General features: G+C 57.6%; 1 protein-coding gene across 2 annotated transcripts in view; it reads right to left on the bottom strand.

The window, feature by feature from the left end:
- Positions 1-12,626: 12,626 nt before the first annotated feature.
- The window catches only part of UBE2H (ubiquitin conjugating enzyme E2 H), a 46,381-nt gene continuing 42,001 nt past the window's right edge, over positions 12,627-17,006 (bottom strand). The window contains exons 6-8 of one of the 2 annotated variants that reach the window (XR_014952086.1): positions 16,834-16,962; positions 14,019-15,063; positions 12,627-13,933 (exon numbers count right to left, since the gene is read on the bottom strand). Coding sequence is in view for 1 of the 2 variants with exons in the window: in XM_077783723.2 (XP_077639849.1) it covers positions 14,939-15,063; positions 16,834-16,962 (254 nt within the window). In the remaining variant the exon portion in view is untranslated. Of the gene's footprint in view, positions 15,064-16,833; positions 16,963-17,006 lie in introns of both variants that reach the window. The other variant, XM_077783723.2, reaches the window with a different exon arrangement.

The raw sequence follows: 17,006 nt of genomic DNA, 5'->3' as shown, positions 1-17,006 counted from the left end.
GCGTGGCCGTGACAGACATCCCCCCCTCACCCCAGCAATTCCAGAGGGGTTTCCACACCCCATCCCGGCATCCCCCCCACCAAAACCCCGGCGCTCCTCCGTCCCCGGCCCGGCGCTGCTCTCTCCGCCCTCTCCCATATTGGCACTACACATAATTGCTCAAAAGCTACAAATCAAAGCAAAAATGTGCTAGTGCCAAAACGGGCCAGGCGGCGTCGGCGACGGCCCCGCGGCGCTCGCGGGTCTTTCTCTGCTCTGTTTATGGCCCTATGGTAATTCACTGACCGCGGGGTTGCACAGTGAATTCTACCAGTGCCATACACAGAACAGGAGTAGCGAGCTCGCACCTGCCTTTTTCCCCTGGATTTCCACCCAAATCCTCCACGAGCAGGAGCCCGACGCCCCCGGCCCGGCCTCCGGCCTCGGAACGGCGACAGGAAAAACGGGAATCGATGATTATTGATTGGCAAAATGATTCAGGAATGGCCAAGCGAGGGGAGACGCTCGCCCCGGTGCCGCCTCTCCGGGGAGGGTGGGGAGGCGCCGGTCCCCAGCCCAGCTGGTGGAGTTTTTGGGATGGGGATGCTGGAGTTTCCCAGCCACTGCTTTTGCAGGGTTATCCAGGAATCCCAGCCCCAGGCCAACCACCCCCTGGCTGCAAATCCCTCAAAATAACCCCAGACCCCCAAAATGTGCCAACCTCCCCCAGACGGCCACAAGCCCCCCAAAACGGTCCCAGATCTCAAAACGTTGCAAAGCCTCTGGGTGGTTCCACAGCCCCCAGAATGCTGCAACCCCTCCAATTAATTCCAAACTGTCCTGACGGCTGCAGCCCCAAAAAAAATGTTTCAACCCCCCCCAAAAAGGTTGCAACCGCCCTGGATGACTGAAAGCCCCCAAAATTTGCAACTCCTCTGGATGGCTGCAAGCCCCCAAAAGGTAAAAACCCTCCTGGACGGTCAGAGACACCCCCAAAAGGTTGTAACCTCTCCTGGATCCTTTTGAAGCATCCAGATAAGTTCAATTCCCCTCCAAAATATCTCCTGCAACCCCCCTGAAAGGTCACAAACCGCCTGAATGGCAGAAACCCCCCCAAAAAATTTGATAAGACTTTTGATGGCTTTGGAGCCTCCGAAACTGCAACACCTCAAACAGGATGCAGACCTCCTGGATGGCTGCAAGCCCCCAAAATTGCTGAACCACCCCCCAAAACTTGCAAACCCTCTTCGTCGCTGAAGATCCTCCAAAAGCATGAGCCCACCCAAGAGGACGCAGACCCCCTCAAATGGTTGAGACCCCCTGGATGGCCGCAGGCCCCCCAGAAACCTGCGGCCCCCTCAGACGGTGACAAAGCCCCCCGGACGGCCGCGGACCCCCGGCTGGCAGCGACACCGTCCCCAGCGGCCGCGGCGGAGGAGGAGGAAGGCACAAAGTCTCCTTTGTGTGGTTGAAGCCGAGGCCCCAACGAGCCCAGCGGGCCCGGGATAACTCGGGGTGCCCCGGGTGCAGTGCTGGGAGCTGACCCCCCTGGAGGACGCAGCCCCCGCACCCCGTCCGGCCTCGAATTTGGGGACGAAGAGGAGCGGCGGCGCTCGCCGGGCTCGGCCGTCCCAGTGGGCTCCCATGCCGTGGTTTGGCAGCGTCGCGCATGGAGGGGTCAGCGCCAGCAGGGACAGCCCTGTCCCCAACCTGCACCCACCTTTGGGGCTCCAACAGCAACGCCCCTCCTGAAGCACCCAAAAACCCCCGAGAAGCCCCAGAACCCCGTGGCGCTCAGCCAAGCAACCCGAAAGGAAGAGAAGCCCCCCGTGACCACAGCTCTGTCCTCACCTGGGGGACGCCGCCCTGGCGCCGCGATGGCTTGGGGACGGCGGTGCCAGGGGGACGCGGGCGAGGCCGAGCCCGTCGCCATCCTTGGCGTGACTTTGAGGGCGACGGCTTCGCCCCAATCCGCGCCGTGGTCGCCCGCGTGGCCCCGGCCCCGCGCCGGGCGGGACCCGGCCGCTCCCCGCCGGCCGCCCGCGCCCCAACGCCGGCCCTGCCGCCATCCCGGGGTGGCGGCGGCCTTGGGGTGCCCCCTTTGTCCCCGTCCCCGCCCAAGGCCACTGCGGCAGCCCGGGCCCCGGGCTGAGCCAGCCCCTCTGCGGAGCCGCCGCACCCCGGCTCGTGACGTTGGGAGCTGCCGCATTGCGGATGTTGCCCCCCCGGGGCCCCCCCGGCCCCGCGCCCGCAGCCCCCTCCGAGGGCTCCGGAGGGTTCTGCCGCAAGGCCCGAGACCTTCAGCACGGGGACATCGGCGTGCCCTGGCCCCCAGGCCACGTTCTGGGGGCCAACGAGGCGAAACGCCGTCCCCAAAGCCTGAAGGCCGCCGGAGTCACCTGCGGATGCTCGTGGCACCAAGATGGTGCTCGGGCACTGCCCTGGCCGGGGACGCGGTGGCTCCTGGACGTGGCCACCGCCGGTGGCTCCCCTGCCATGGGGGGCACTGGGGGTGGGCGCCCGGCCGGCCTCGACAACCTGACACGAGGGGCTGCAGGTGCCCGTCCATGGGAACCACCTGGTGGGGATGGGATGGGGACAAGGACAGGATGGGGATGGGACTCGGGTGGGGATGATGGGGATGGGACAAGGATGGGGATGATGGGGATGGGACTCGGACGGGGATGATGGGGATGGGACTTGGATGGGGATGATGGGGATGAGGCGTGGGACAAGGAGAAAGAGGAGAAGGAAGAGGAGGAGAACGAGACAGGGATGGCGACAGGAACAGAGATAAAGACGGGGATGGGAATGGGACAGAGACAGAAATTGGTCAGGGATAGAGACGAGGATGGGGACGTGGCTTGGGATGGGGACAGGGATGGAGACAGACAGGAGGACAGGGACAGTGACGGAGCTGCCGGGAGCCCCATTTCGGGGCTAAACCGGGCAGATTTGTGCCGCAGTGCCCGAAACACCGGCCATGCCCAGCGCCCGGGGGACGCCTCCTCAGCCCACAGCAGCCCCCAGCCCGGGGCAGGACCCCACCCTGCCACCCGACTGAGCTTCGGTGTCCCCAGACAGGACCGGGGACACGCCTGAGCCCCCCGGGGTCCCTCCACGCTCCGCAGCACCGGGCGGGGCAGGGGGGACAGGGGCTGCGCACCGCGGGGATCGGGGGGCTTGGACAGCCCCCCAAAGCCGCCCCCCCGTGTCCCGGGGTCCCCCCCAGCCGGGCTTTCGTTACCGGCACCGTTCGTGACAGCGGAGCTGCCGTCGGGGCGCAGCCGGGGGGGCGGGAGGGGCACCCCGGGACCCCCAGAGAGCCCCCCCAGGCCCGGGGGTCGCTGCAGCTCCGGGCGATGCGGCTGCGGCGCGATTTCGTTGTCACCCGCAGCGCCCCGGGCCGCGACACCGCCCCGACGGCGGCGGCCGGGGGGACCCCGGGCAGGACGGGGGGCGCCGGGACGGGGGGGTGGGCACGGGGGGCTCAGCCCGAAGGGGTCTGGGGACCCTCACGTCGAGGAACGGCCGGACAGGAGGGAACGCAGCGCCCCGGGGTGCGGTCCCGCCGGGAGTGAGCGGGGGAAGGGAGCGGTTCAAGGGGGGGTCCCCCAGCCCCGGGGGGGGGTCCCGGTAGGACCCGACCCCCCCCCGGGACCCGCACTTACCTCTGCTCCGGGCGCTGCCTCGGCTCCGGGCCCGACAGGGGGGTCACCGTCACTGTGGGGCTGGGGGGGTCCGCACGGACACGGGACCCCCCCCGCCACCCCGCACCCCGGCGGGGTCCCCGCCGCCGCCCGCCGCCCCGGCGCTCGCCCAAGTGGCGGGGAGCGGCGGCGGCGGCGGCCTTAGCCCGGCCGGGGGACCCCCCCTGCGGCTCCCAATTGGCCCAGGTGCCCCGGAAGGTGGAGCCGGAGCCGGGCCCGGGGCGGGGAGGGGGGGCCGGGCTCACCTTGGGCCACCCCCCCGTCCCCCGCACCCCACCCCGGGGCCGCCCCGCCGGGGCAGCGCCGCGGTCCGTGCCCCCCGCTCCCCTCCGGCCAGCCCCGGGGGGGATGGCGGGACCCCCCCGGGGCCGAGGACGGAGCGGGGGCTCCGGAGCAGGCGGGGAAGCCCCCCCGCTGCATCCCCGGCTGCGCTCCGTGGGGCGGGAGGCGGTGCCCGCCCATCCCCGCGGCCTCGGGGCCGGCGGCTCCGTCCCGGCGGCGGCGGCGGCGGCGGGCAGGGAGCGGGGAAGGCTGAGCCCCGACCGGCGGCTCCTTCCCCTTGGGGGGGCATTTTTATAGCCGCTGCCGTCCCGCCCCGGGGCCGCCGTCGGGGCCGCTCACCGGCTGTCGGACACCGGAGCCGCGCACCTGAGCCGCCCCGCCGCCGCCGATCCGGTTTCCCGCTCCCCAAACTCCCCCCACATCCCCCCTCGGGGCCCGGGGGGGGGAAGGAAACCGATCCCGAGCCCCCCCCGCACCCCTCGCACCGCAACCGGAGAGCCGCAGCTGCCGCCGCCCGCCCCGAGGGGCCGGGGATGGGCGGGGGTCCGGGGGCCGCGACCCCCGGGTGCGGGCGGGCGCGGTTCCCGTGCTGGATACCGGGGGGTGGGAAGCGCTTCCCGGTTGTCCCGGGGCTCCGGGGGGTCCCCTCCTTGTCCCGGCCCTGCAGCTGCAGGGACGGTCCGCACCGGAGCCCGCCGCGCCCCATCCTGCTAAAAATTATATCCCACCCCCCCAAAATCCCCCAAATTCCCTTTCTTGCCCCCAGATTAAACCCCCGCCCCGCCCCTAAATGCCCCCCCGAGCTCCCCCAGCGCAGTAGCGCAGGTTCAAAGCATCTATAAAAACAGGAATATAGAAAAATAGACATATAAAACACAAATCTAGAGAAATTTCGCTCTCGGGGGGGGGGGGGTCAGTGCCGCCCCCCAGGTGCGCTGCAGCGCCGCAAACCAGCCCGACCAGTTTGGGGCCGGGCCGCCCGCTGGGACCGGGATCGGGATCGGGTTGCCGCAGGCCGCGGGGACGGAGGCTGGGAGAAGGCACCGGAGCTTCCCGGGATTTTCCGTGGGGGTTAAACCCGCAGAGCGGCGGGGGCTGGGGTGGGGGTAACCCCCCGAGAGAGGGATGGGGGGAGAGGGGAGGGAGGACAAGGGGAGGAGGCTCTGGATCCTGGGATTGGGATGCTGCTCTGTGGGACCCCGGGGTGGTGCTGGAGAAAGGAGGGTCCTGGGATGGTCCCCAAACCCAGGGAGCACAGGGTGGTCCTGAAGTGTGGTGGCACCTCCGGTGGTCCCCGAGGCCTGGCGTGGTTCAGGGAAGCACCTGGGATGGCCCCCAGGTCCCATCAGACACTTCCCAGGATTTCAGGAGGGTCCTCAAGTCGGGAGGGAGCCAAGATTGTCCCCAAGAGGGTCCTGGAGACCTCAAGACACCTCTGGAGCCTCCAGGATTATCCCCAAGAAAAGAAAAAACCCAGGTGGTCCCCAGAAGTCAGGATGATCCCCAAGACCCCAGGATAGTGTCTGAGAGCGTGGGATGGTCCCTGAGACCCCGGGATGGCTCCTGACACTCCAGAACTGTCCCCAAGATGGAGAGCATCCCCAGGAACCAGGACGATCCCTCCCCAGGGTCCTTGGATGGTGTCCAAGCAAGGAAGGAACCTGGAATGATCCCCAAGAGCCTGGGGTGGTCCCTGAGTCCCCAGCAGAGGACGGTCCCCAGGTAAGGAGGTTCCTGGGGTGGTGCCCATGCCAAGGGATGATCCCAAAGCCGGGACATCCTGATGGCCTGCACGGTGCCAAGCCAAGCACGGAAAGGAGCCCTCAGCTCCAGGCTCATCCCTCTCGCGCCATCGTCAATATTTCGGCTCCGCCAAGGTGCGGCCGAAACGCCGCGGAGGCCTCATCCCGCGTAAGCCGAGCGCAGCAAATGGCCCTGTTTAAAAATTTACATCCCCTTCTTCGGTTCCTGCGCCGAATATCGAGCGTGGACGGGCCCGGAGGAGCCCCCGGAAAGGTGGAGGGGGCCGGGCGCGGCCGCCCCGGCGGGGGCTCTGCCGGAGCCGCGTTCTCTGCGCCGAGGGGGATGGAAGGGTAATGCAATATTGATGGGGAGGGATGAGGGAGCAGCCGAGGTGCATTAGCCAGGGAGCCCTCCCCACTTTCTGTGGCCAAATCCTCCGTGTTCATGAGATCCCGGCCTCAAAACGGGGTGGGGGCTCAGGGACCCCGAGGGGCGTCACCCCGAGCTGGGGTGGGCAGGGGTGAGCATCCTGTTCCAGCGGGCTGGGGGATTTTTTGGGCTGAAGCTCTTGGATGCAGCATCACTGTGCTCAGATGGGGAGAGGAAAACTGGGCATGAAGGGAGGAGTCAGGGGGGAAAAGAGCTGAAAATTGGGAAGGAGCAAAGCAGGGAGGGAGAAAGCCCGGCTCCGAAAGGCTCCGGGCCGCCGGTTACGGGGGAAACGGAGACATTTGTCACCAAACGTGCCCTGGGCTGGGAATGTTCTCTGCAGGAGCACTCCTGCTCCCCTGGGGTGTGCCAGGGCTGGTGGCACCCATCAGGAAGGTCCATTCTGGCTCCAGCCCCACCGTTCCAGCCGGGACATTCCAGCAGGCCTCGGACAGGCCTCGGATGAAGGAAGAAGGAGCCAAACCCTTCCCCACACCCATCCCTGCCCCTCCTGCCCTTCCCCAGGGGTGCAGAGGGCTCGGGGGGCGCCGGTGCCGCGGCGGGGGGTGGCACAGGGCCGCGTCCCACGGGGATGTCATGCATTAGTAATGGCCACCGATCCGCCGGCGCTGACGGCATTTCTTCCAGCCGGGAGGAACAATTCGGCCGTAACCGGAGCCGGCGCGGGGCAGGCGGGGAGGCTCGGGTGTCCCCCGGGGACATCGGGGTCACCACCGGCGGCCCGTCTCGTCTGGGTGCCCGCCTGGGGCTCGGGGTGCATCCGCAGGGACGCGCGGCACCCGTCGGGCAGGGCAGGAGCCGAGGGGATCCTCTGGATCTCCAGGGATGGGCGGTGGTGGCCAAGGTGGAAGGTCCTGGCGTGTGGCACAGGGACAGAGCCAGGAGGGCTGGGAATGCCCTGATCCCACCAGGAGCGGCCCCAGGAGCAGAGCCCGGAGCAGCCGCCAGCACTGGGTCGTCCCCGTCGGTCGCAGGGGCTGGGGGACCCTGGGGGTGGCACACGGAGACCCTTGGGGGTGGCACCAACCGAGCCTGGTGGCACCCAGGTCTTCATGGGGGTGGCACCCGGGATGGCACCAAGCAGAGCCAGATGGGAACAGCAGCCAGAGCCCGATGGAAATGGCACCCAAACCCCTTCGGGACGGCACCCAAACACCACAGGAGAGCACCCAGATCTCCGGAGTCCTCCAGATTCCATGGGGATGGCACCCAAAGCCCGTGGAAACAGGACCGGGAGACCCACGGGGATGTCACCCAAAAATCCATGGGCTGGCAGCCAAAACGCCGTGGGGTTGGCACCTAAAATCCCTTAAGGATGGCACCCGGGGGAAATGGCACCCAAATCTCCTTGGGGACAGGACCCAAAGCCTTGCAGCAGAAAAAGCCAGAGTCCCATGGGAATGTCACCCAGACTCCCATGGGAATGCCACCCAGAACCCCATGAGAATGTCACCCAGAGTCCCATGGGAATGTCACTGAGTCCCATGGGAATGTCACCCAGATTCCAATGGGAATGTCACTGAGTCCCATGGGAATGCCACCCGGAGTCCCATAGGATTGTCACCCAGAACCCCATGGGAATGTCACCCAGAGTCCCAGGGGAATGTCACCCAGATTCCAATGGGAATGTCACCCAGACTCCCATGGGATTGTCACCCAGAGTCCCATGGGAATGTCACCCAGACTCCCATGGGAATGTCACCCAGACTCCCATGGGATTGTCACCCAGAGTCCCATGGGAATGTCACCCAGAACCCCATGGGAATGTCATCCAGAGTCCCATGGGAATGTCACCCAGAGTCCCATGGGAATGTCACCCAGATTCCAATGGGAATGTCACCCAGAACCCCATGAGAATGTCATCCAGAGTCCCATGGGAATGTCACAGAGTCCCATGGGAATGTCACCCAGAACCCCATGAGAATGTCACCCAGATTCCCATGGGAATGTCACCCAGATTCCCAAGGGAATGTCACCCAGACTCCCATGGGAATGCCACCCAGATTCCCATGGGAATGTCACCCAGATTCCCATGGGAATGTCACCCAGAGTCCCATGGGAATGTCACCCAGATTCCCAAGGGAATGTCACCCAGACTCCCATGGGATTGTCACCCAGACTCCCATGGGATTGTCACCCAGAACCCCATGGGAATGTCACCCAGAGTCCCATGGGAATGTCACCCAGACTCCCATGGGAATGTCACCCAAAACCCCATGGGAATGTCACCCAGGCTCCCATGGCAATGTCACCCAGAGTCCCATGGGAATGTCACTGAGTCCCATGGGATTGTCACCCAGAGTCCCATGGGAATGTCACCCAGAGTCCCATGGGAATGTCACTGAGTCCCATGGGATTGTCACCCAGAGCCCCATGGGAATGTCACCCAGACTCCCATGAGAATGTCACCCAGAGCCCCATGGGAATGTCACAATGAGCCCCATGGGATTGTCACCCAGAGTCCCGTGGGAATGTCACCCAAACTCCCATGGGAATGTCACCCAGAGTCCCGTGGGAATGTCACCCAGAGCCCCACAGTGATGGCTCCCAGAGCCCCCTGAGGTGTCCCCCACACCCCAGGGAGCCCCAGGCTCAGGGCTTGGCCCTTTGACCCCGTCACACCGGGCAGGGTGACACCTCGGGGTGCCCCCATGTCAGGGTGACACCTCGGGGCGCTCCCAGGGCAGGGTGACACCTTTGGGTGCCCCCATGTCAGGGTGACACCTCGGGGCGCTCCCAGGGCAGGGTGACACCTCGGGGCGCTCCCAGGGCAGGGTGACACCACGGGGCGCTCCCATGGCAGGGTGACACCTTGGGGTGCCCCCATGTCAGGGTGACACCTCGGGGCGCTCCCAGGGCAGGGTGACACCTCGGGGCGCTCCCATGTCAGGGTGACACCTCGGGGCGCTCCCAGGAGCAGCAGCACCCCCTGCCACCAGCTCTGTGTCCCTGTCCCCCCCATGTCACCCTAACGGCGACATCCCCAAACTGGGATGCCACCGGTGGGGCGCTGGGGCCACCTGCCGGGCCGAGGGGACAGCGGGGACAGAGCGGGGGCGCGGGGCGGTCCCTCCCCGGCTCCCTCCGCGGGAAGGGGCAGAGGCGCACCCCAGGGTGCCGGGGGACAGTGTCGCACCTCAGGCTGGTGACAAACAGCTGGGGAGGAGGAGGAGGATGCGGAGGAAGGTCGGGCTCAGCCGGGCCGCGGCAGCTGCAGCGCTCCGGGCGGGCACCGCTGTCACCTCCCCCGGCACATCCGCGGTCCCCGAGGCGCTCCCGCTGCCGCCACCATGCCCTGCCCGCCCCATCCCACCCCTTCCCCAGCTCCGAGCCGAAATTAGCGGTCATTAGCCAGGAAACGGCCACGCTGTTAATTAGCATCCGCTAATTAATGCCGCACAGCTCCCGCGGAACCCCGGCAGCCTCGCCGGGCGCGGCTCGGGACCCGCAGCTGAAGAGTGAGGGAGATTCGGGGTTTCTCATTGCGAGCCAAAAAATCCTAAAAATCACCTCGGGACCCGCAGCTGAAGAGTGAGGGAGATTCGGGGCTCCTCATTGTGAGCCAAAAAATCCTAAAAATCACCTCGGGACCCGCAGCTGAAGAATGAGGGAGATTCGGGGCTCCTCATTGTGAGCCAAAAAATCCTAAAAATCACCTCGGGACCCGCAGCTGAAGAATGAGGGAGATTCGGGGCTCCTCATTGTGAGCCAAAAAATCCTAAAAATCACCTCGGGACCCGCAGCTGAAGAATGAGGGAGATTCGGGGCTCCTCATTGTGAGCCAAAAAATCCTAAAAATCACCTTGGGACCCGCAGCTGAAGAGTGAGGGAGATTCGGGGCTCCTCATTGTGAGCCAAAAAATCCTAAAAATCACCTCGGGACCCGCAGCTGAAGAATGAGGGAGATTCGGGGTTCCTCATTGCGAGCCAAAAAATCCTAAAAATCATCCTGGGGGCTGCAGCTGAAGAATGAGGGAGATTCGGGGTTCCTCATTGCGAGCCAAAAAATCCTAAAAATCATCCTGGGGGTTGCAGCTGAAGAATGAGGGAGATTCGGGGTTCCTCATTCATTACGAGCCAAAAAATCCTAAAAATCACCTCGGGACCCGCAGCTGAAGAATGAGGGAGTGTCAGGGTCCTTCATTGCCAGCCCCAAATCCTAAAAATCATCTTGGGGGTCGCATCTGAAGAATGAGGGAGATTCGGGGTTCCTCACTGCCAGCCCCAAATCCTAAAAATCACCTCGGGACCTGCAGCTGAAGAATGAGGAACCTCAGGGTCCTTCATTGCCAGCCCCAAATCCAAAAAATCACCTTGGGGGTCGCAGCTGAAGAATGAGGGAGATTCGGGGCTCCTCATTGTGAGCCAAAAAATCCTAAAAATCACCTCGGGACCCGCAGCTGAAGAATGAGGGACCTCAGGGTCCTTCACTGCCAGCCCCAAATCCTAAAAATCACCTTGGGGGTCGCAGCTGTGTCACAGAGCATCACCTAAAGAGATGGAAAATAAAATGTTGAGGTGGGAAAAGACCTCCAAGGGCATCAGCCTTCCCAGGAGCAGCTCCGGGGTCATTCCCGGCTGGAAAAATGCCGGGTGCTGGGTGTGGGAGCTGCTCCCGGTGGGATGCAGAGCCCAAACCCCAGGCAGATTTCAAGGTATGTACAGATTTTATTAAAAGAAAAAAAAGAGAAAAAATGAAGTTTACATGTCTTGAATTACACATGGCTATCGGAGAGGTTCTAGAGAACGCCGGGGAAAAAAGAGGGGAAAAAGAAGGAAAAAAATAAGGAAAAATATTTGTCGAATGTATCCCAGCCCTGCTGGAGGGAGGAGGGAAGGGGAGCCCGTGCTGGTGGCACGGCTGGGTGGCACAGCTCTGCTCCCTGAGCCTTTGGCATCCCAAAAAACCATCCCTGGGGCACAGGGATGTGTGCACTCGCTTCTCCTTCCATGGAAAACCTGGAGGGGTGTGGGAATGCAGAGTTTCCCTCTGGCTGCCCTGGGATCCTGGCAGGGGTCAGGAACCCATGGACAGAGCCCCCAGAGACACTGTCTGTGATCTCTGCCCATGGAAAAGAGTTTTCAATCTCACAGGATCAATTACCAGCTCTGAGTGTTTGATATCAGTAATAATTAAGTGTGGCACGGGTGCAAAAGTAAAATTTTAGGATTCTAGACGAGGGGTCCAAAGGGGACAAGATGGAGGAAATTGGGTGTGCCTTGTCCTTTTTCTCCTTCTTCATGCCCTCCATGTCTCACTGTGGTGTTGGCATTTTTCTGTTGGTTCAGGCTGGGGACACACTGTCCAACGTAGGTGACAGATATTGGCACGTTCTTGTAAATGCAGCCCAGGGAGTTTCTGGTATTGAATGTTTGTCACATCCCACTGAGGGCAGAGCCCCACACGCTGCCCTGCAGGACAGAGCTGGGCAGGGCAGCAGAACATGTGAGAGATCAACAGAATAAACAACCTTGGAATCAGCACAAACAGTTTATAACTTCTGCTTTGGCAGCAGGGCTAAAAACCAGAAATTTTCTACAATCTCAGAATCATCAATAGCAGATTCTGACAGAGGGGGAAAGGAGAAATGATGGGGAGAAGGCAAAAGCTGCTCCCAAAGCAGCTCCAAGGGCTGCAGCAAGGTGGGAAATCCATCCAGGGTCCCCAGGGTGATGCCACCACTGCTGGGTGGAGAAGAAAAAACGCCCTGAAGATGAAAAAAGAAAAGTGGAGAGGATCAAAAAAAGTTCTCTTGCTCCAACGTGGTCCCACCTTTTCATCCAGATGAGGTTGGTGAAGTTTTACAAATGTACTTTTTGTGGAGGGGAAAGGATCTGTTGGAGGGAAAAGGAGATTTGGGGGGAAGAGAATCCCAGCAGGATTTTGGCAGCTGGTTTTTCCTCCCAGGACAAATCCTGGGGGCTGGCCCAGCCTGGGAATTGCTGGGAATGTGAATTTTTGTGCCTAGACAAGCTCCGTGAATCCATCCCGTTGTGTCTCCCACAGCCAGCTGTGCTTTCCCAATTTTTGGATTGGTTTTTTTTTTTTTTTTTGGGAATCCTCCCCCAAAAAAAAAGTGTTTCCCATCCAGCAGTTGGATGCTCTAAATCCACAAGAGATGAAAAACCCTGCAAGGGAAAGGGGGTGAGGGAATTAGAACACTATTTTTATACAATATTGAAAAAATACAAATTTTTATTGTGATTTCTTTTTTTTTTTTTTGGTTGCTTTTTTTGTGGTTTTTTTTTTGTTCTGTTTTTTTTTGTTTGTTTGTTTGGTTTTTTTTTTCCTCGTTTTTTGAAGCTTTTTAAACTGAAATCACCACCCAGCACTTGACTCTACTCCTAAGTAGCACCTACAAGTAAAGGTTTATAGCACAAGCAAAACTGCCAGGGCAGCAGGAAAGCGAGTTCAACGTGGCCCCCTCCCACCCCAAATTAATGAGCAAACAACGTGCTAGATAAGAGTTAATTACATCATTACATGTTAAATAATTATTACCCTCCAACAAGCCACAAATGCTAGATAGAGAACTTCAGCACAGTACCACAGCCCTACACCACTGCTGGGAAAAAATGGGAAAAAGGAGAGGGAAAAACTTTGCTTCGTGCCCGGAATTAACAGAAAGGAAATCCATGGAAGGTTTTTTTATTAAGGAAATTCATGCCAAAGCCAAGTGGGACTTGATGGAGTTATTTTTGTTTTTTTTTTTTCCCCCCCAAAAGCAACAGAAATAAAAGAAACTGATTGTGCTTTATGAATCAGAGATGGGGCTGGAATCTCCCAGCCCCGGGTGGGCGACGCCTCGAAAGGAAAAAGGAAATAAAGCCCAAGAATTCTGGGGAAATGACAAATGTGCCAGTCTGACATTCAAAACTCTGCTCCAGAGTCGCTCAGGGTGGGTTGATTTTTTTTTTTTTTTTCTGCATCACAAATGAAAAAAGATCTTGTCCGAACCCCTCCGAAAAATCCCCCAAAAGAAAACAGCAGGTTAACATTCAGCTTTAAAAATCCATCTCACTTTGAATCTCCGATGCACAATTAATCCCAATTCAAGTATCCCAAGGAGACATTTACTTAGCAGATTTCTAGGAACAGCAGCAAAAAAAATAAAAATAAAATAAAAAAAAAAAAATCTCTCAGCTTGCTGCAAGACACCAGGAGAAATCCAACATTGCAATTCCCAAACATCCTAGGAAAAAAAAAAACAAAAAAACCCCAAAAAAACCCCAAACCAACCAACAAAAAAAAAACAAAGAGTGAATTAATTTGCTTCCTCAATTGGTGCTTTTTAGGCTTTTTTTTTTTTATTCAGCTCAAATTTTGTGGGTTTTTTGGTTTTTTTTTCCCTAGATCATATTCTTTGTTAAATCTTAAGGAATTTTTATCCCGTTGTACACACACAAGCAGATGGGAACCAAGCTGGTGCAGAAAGGGGAGGAAAGAAAGATTTAAAAAGGAAAAAAAAAAAAAACCCAAAAAACCAAAAAAGGCAAATGAAAATTGGTGCTGATGGATTCGTGGAGTTCGGCCGGCGGGACAATTCCGTGGATCTGAAGCTCAGCAAGGCCAATCCATCCGCTCAGAGGAGAATTCCCAGGACACAGCCAGAGTTTGTCAGGTGTCCGAAGCAGATCTCCAGCGAGAGAGGGATTAAAGAAAAGAAGGAAAAAATCCAAAAGAATAAATCCAGCTGGAAGCCATTCCGGGGCAGGGCTGGAGCTCCACGTGCTCTGGGCAGTCCCAGCTCCAGGAGCAGCATCCAAACCTTCTCCAAAATCTCAGAGAGGGCATCCACAGCATCCAAACCTTCTCCAAAATCCCAGCAGAGAGGGCATCCACAGCATCCAAACCTTCTCCAAAATCCCAGAGAGGGCATCCACAGCATCCAAACCTTCTCCAAAATCCCAGAGAGGGCATCCACAGCATCCAAACCTTCTCCAAAATCCCAGAGAGGGCATCCACAGCATCCAAACCTTCTCCAAATTTCCAGCAGAGAGGGCATCCACAGCATCCAAACCTTCTCCAAAATCCCGGGAATCCACCGGTGGCTCCGTCCCCGCAGCCCGGGAGGGCAGGAGGGGCTGACGTCCCAGCCAGTCGTCTTCAGCGCTCCCAGCAGCTCCACAACTTTGGATTTGGGTGGGTTTTTTTGGGGTGAAATCCCTCTTTTTTTGTTCTTTAAACACAGCCTGGAGGAGCCCCTTCCATCCTTACGCCATCCCCTCGAGGTTTTAGGCTTGGAGGAAACGCCAAAAATCTCAGGTGGAAACCTCGATCCGACAGCAAATCCCTCTTTTTTTTTTTTTCTTAATTTTTTTTTTCCTGTCTGTTGTTTGGATTTTTGGGGTTTTTTTTTGTTTTTTTTTTTTTTGCTAATTCCCTCCCTCCCAGGGCAGCTGTTGGGTAGCACACCAAAGTTGACTCGGCCAAATGGAAAATCTCAACGCATGCATCCGGGCTGCATATTGCTACCAGAATGGAATGTTGGGAATGCTCTAAATGCACCTTGGGAATCGGGAAATGACCGAGAAAATCAAGACCTAAAGGGTGATATATATATATATATATTGATATATATATATATATATACGTATTTATATATAAATATCTATATATAAATAAATATATATATATATATATCTCGATGCTATAATTCATAAAAACCTTGTTTAGTAATAAAAAAAATTGCTTTGTTTAAATATGAATATTATAGTCTGCTTCTCATGGTTAGGAAATTAGAGTCTCTCTGAAAAGCAGGTGGCCTCCTCTACTACAACTCCATGTCCTGAGCCTCATCTTCGGAGAAATCGGACATGGAGCTCTCGGATGAGCTGTCCCCGGTGCCTTCTTCCTGTTCTTTTAGTGCTTCTTCTGTTGCATATTTCTGGATGTATTCTGGAGAGGAAAGAGGAGAAAAAAATGTATATATTTAGGGATATTTAGGGTCATGGCGTATTCGATGAATCGGGTAAATGGTTTCTTATAGAAGCGATAATGTGAAATGGAGTTGTGTAAGAGATAATCGCGTTGTTTACATCATGTAAAATAGAATAAAAATGATAAAAATGATCGTGGGATAGGATAAATTACTGTAAGTGATCACAGAAATTAATAGTGATAAATGATGTAAGTATATAAATGATAAATTATCCCATTGCCCAGAGAAGCTGTGGCTGCCTCAGACTCAGGAATGTTCCAGGAGCACCCTCAAGCCTAAGCTGAAACTTGAAGCACTTCAAGCTTCAAAGTTTTATTTTTTGTTGGGTTTTTTTTTTGTTTGTTGGTTTTTTGGATTTTTTTGGGTTTTTTTTATCCCAGAAAGCTCCTGGGCTGGGTTTTTTTTGGAAGGTTTGACCCAGGAAAATTGAAATTTCCAGGGAGTTCCCATGCTGAGCGTCACATTGATTGGGATTTGTATTGGGATTTTCAGCCCATCAAGAAAAACAAACAAACAAACAAACAAAAAAACCCCCCAAAATATCTAAATATTGACAAAGCATCTCCCACAGAAGGGTGTTCAGGAAGGGGAACCCTCATGGCACCAATTCCTGCCTGGATTCATCTGTTCACAGAGCCTGGAGCAGCCCTGGTGTTCCAAGGGATCCTGCTGCAATTCCAGACCCGTGGGGTGGGAAAAGTGATCCCAGAGATGTGCTGAGCTCCCAGCAAAACCTCAGCCTGTTCCTCACCTTCCCAAAGAAAAATTCCCCCAAAAAACCTCCCAGAGAGGAAGCAGAGAAAAGGAGGAATTATAAATTTTGGGGCAACTCCTCCGTGCCTGTGACCCCCTCCCCAAAGCACCAGGAACATTCCCAGGGACGAAAACACCAGGAGCAGCAGCAATAAATCAAATATTGGATTTGCACTCCCGAGTTTCCCCGAGCACAGGAGCTGCCAGGATCCTCTGCAGCAATTTGAACATGTCCAAGGTTATTTTTTGAAATGAGGGGTGGCAGAGTTTTTTAGCTCCAGCCCGTCCCTGTCACGCAATCCTGGGAAGAGCCGCTGGAATTTGGGATTTCTGGAGCACGTTCCAAGCACTTCCAGCTCCTTCCAGAGCATCCTGGAAGGGTGGGAATGAGGGAGCAGGTGATCCCTTTATCCCAAGGGATGTCCTCAGAGCTTCCTTTGGCTGCAGTCAGTTTTTCTGGCTTTTTTCCAATGGCATTTTTGGGTTTTGGGCCGTTTCCATGAAAGCCCGGAGGACTCTCAGTGCTGGCACTGGAGATTTTATCTGACAAACCATTTTTCTGCCTGCAAGGTATGAAATTTTTTGCCTTTCTCTGGTATGAAAAAGCAGGGAATGTACTTTGGGATACTGAGCAGGGAAGTTCCCACAATCCTGTCAGAGGAATCAGCCAAAGGAGGCTAAATAAATCACTATTTAAATCAACTTTTGAGAATTCCACCCTCAAAAATTGGGCATTTCACACCACAACGGTGACTCCTGGTTGAAGCACTTCCTGGGTGATGTGGCAGAGCCGATCCCAGGTTTTGGGATACCTGAGCTTTCCCAATTTCCCAACCCAGCAGCACCTCACCCCTCCTTCCTTCACATCATCCCATTTAAAACTGGAAGGGGAAAAAACCAGGCAAAAAACTGCAGCAAAGAGCCGCCCCTCCCTGGGGATGGGGTTCTAATTAATGATGCTCGTTAGGCCTCACCTTTAATTTTCTGTTTGTACTCTTCTGGTCGGTGGAGGTACATGGCTGCAGCGTCACCATTTAGAGGATCTATGGGATTGGGATAAGCCAGCAGCTGGGGCAGGAACGACTCAAATATATTGGTGAGATCTGCAAGGCAAACACAACGTTGGGGTCCACGTCCCCAGAGGCAG

Source organism: Lonchura striata, chromosome 1A (assembly GCF_050655825.1).
Source record: "Lonchura striata isolate lonStrDom1 chromosome 1A, ASM5065582v1, whole genome shotgun sequence".
NCBI classification, from domain to species: domain Eukaryota; kingdom Metazoa; phylum Chordata; class Aves; order Passeriformes; family Estrildidae; genus Lonchura; species Lonchura striata.
This window is presented reverse-complemented; position numbering and strand designations above follow the sequence as displayed.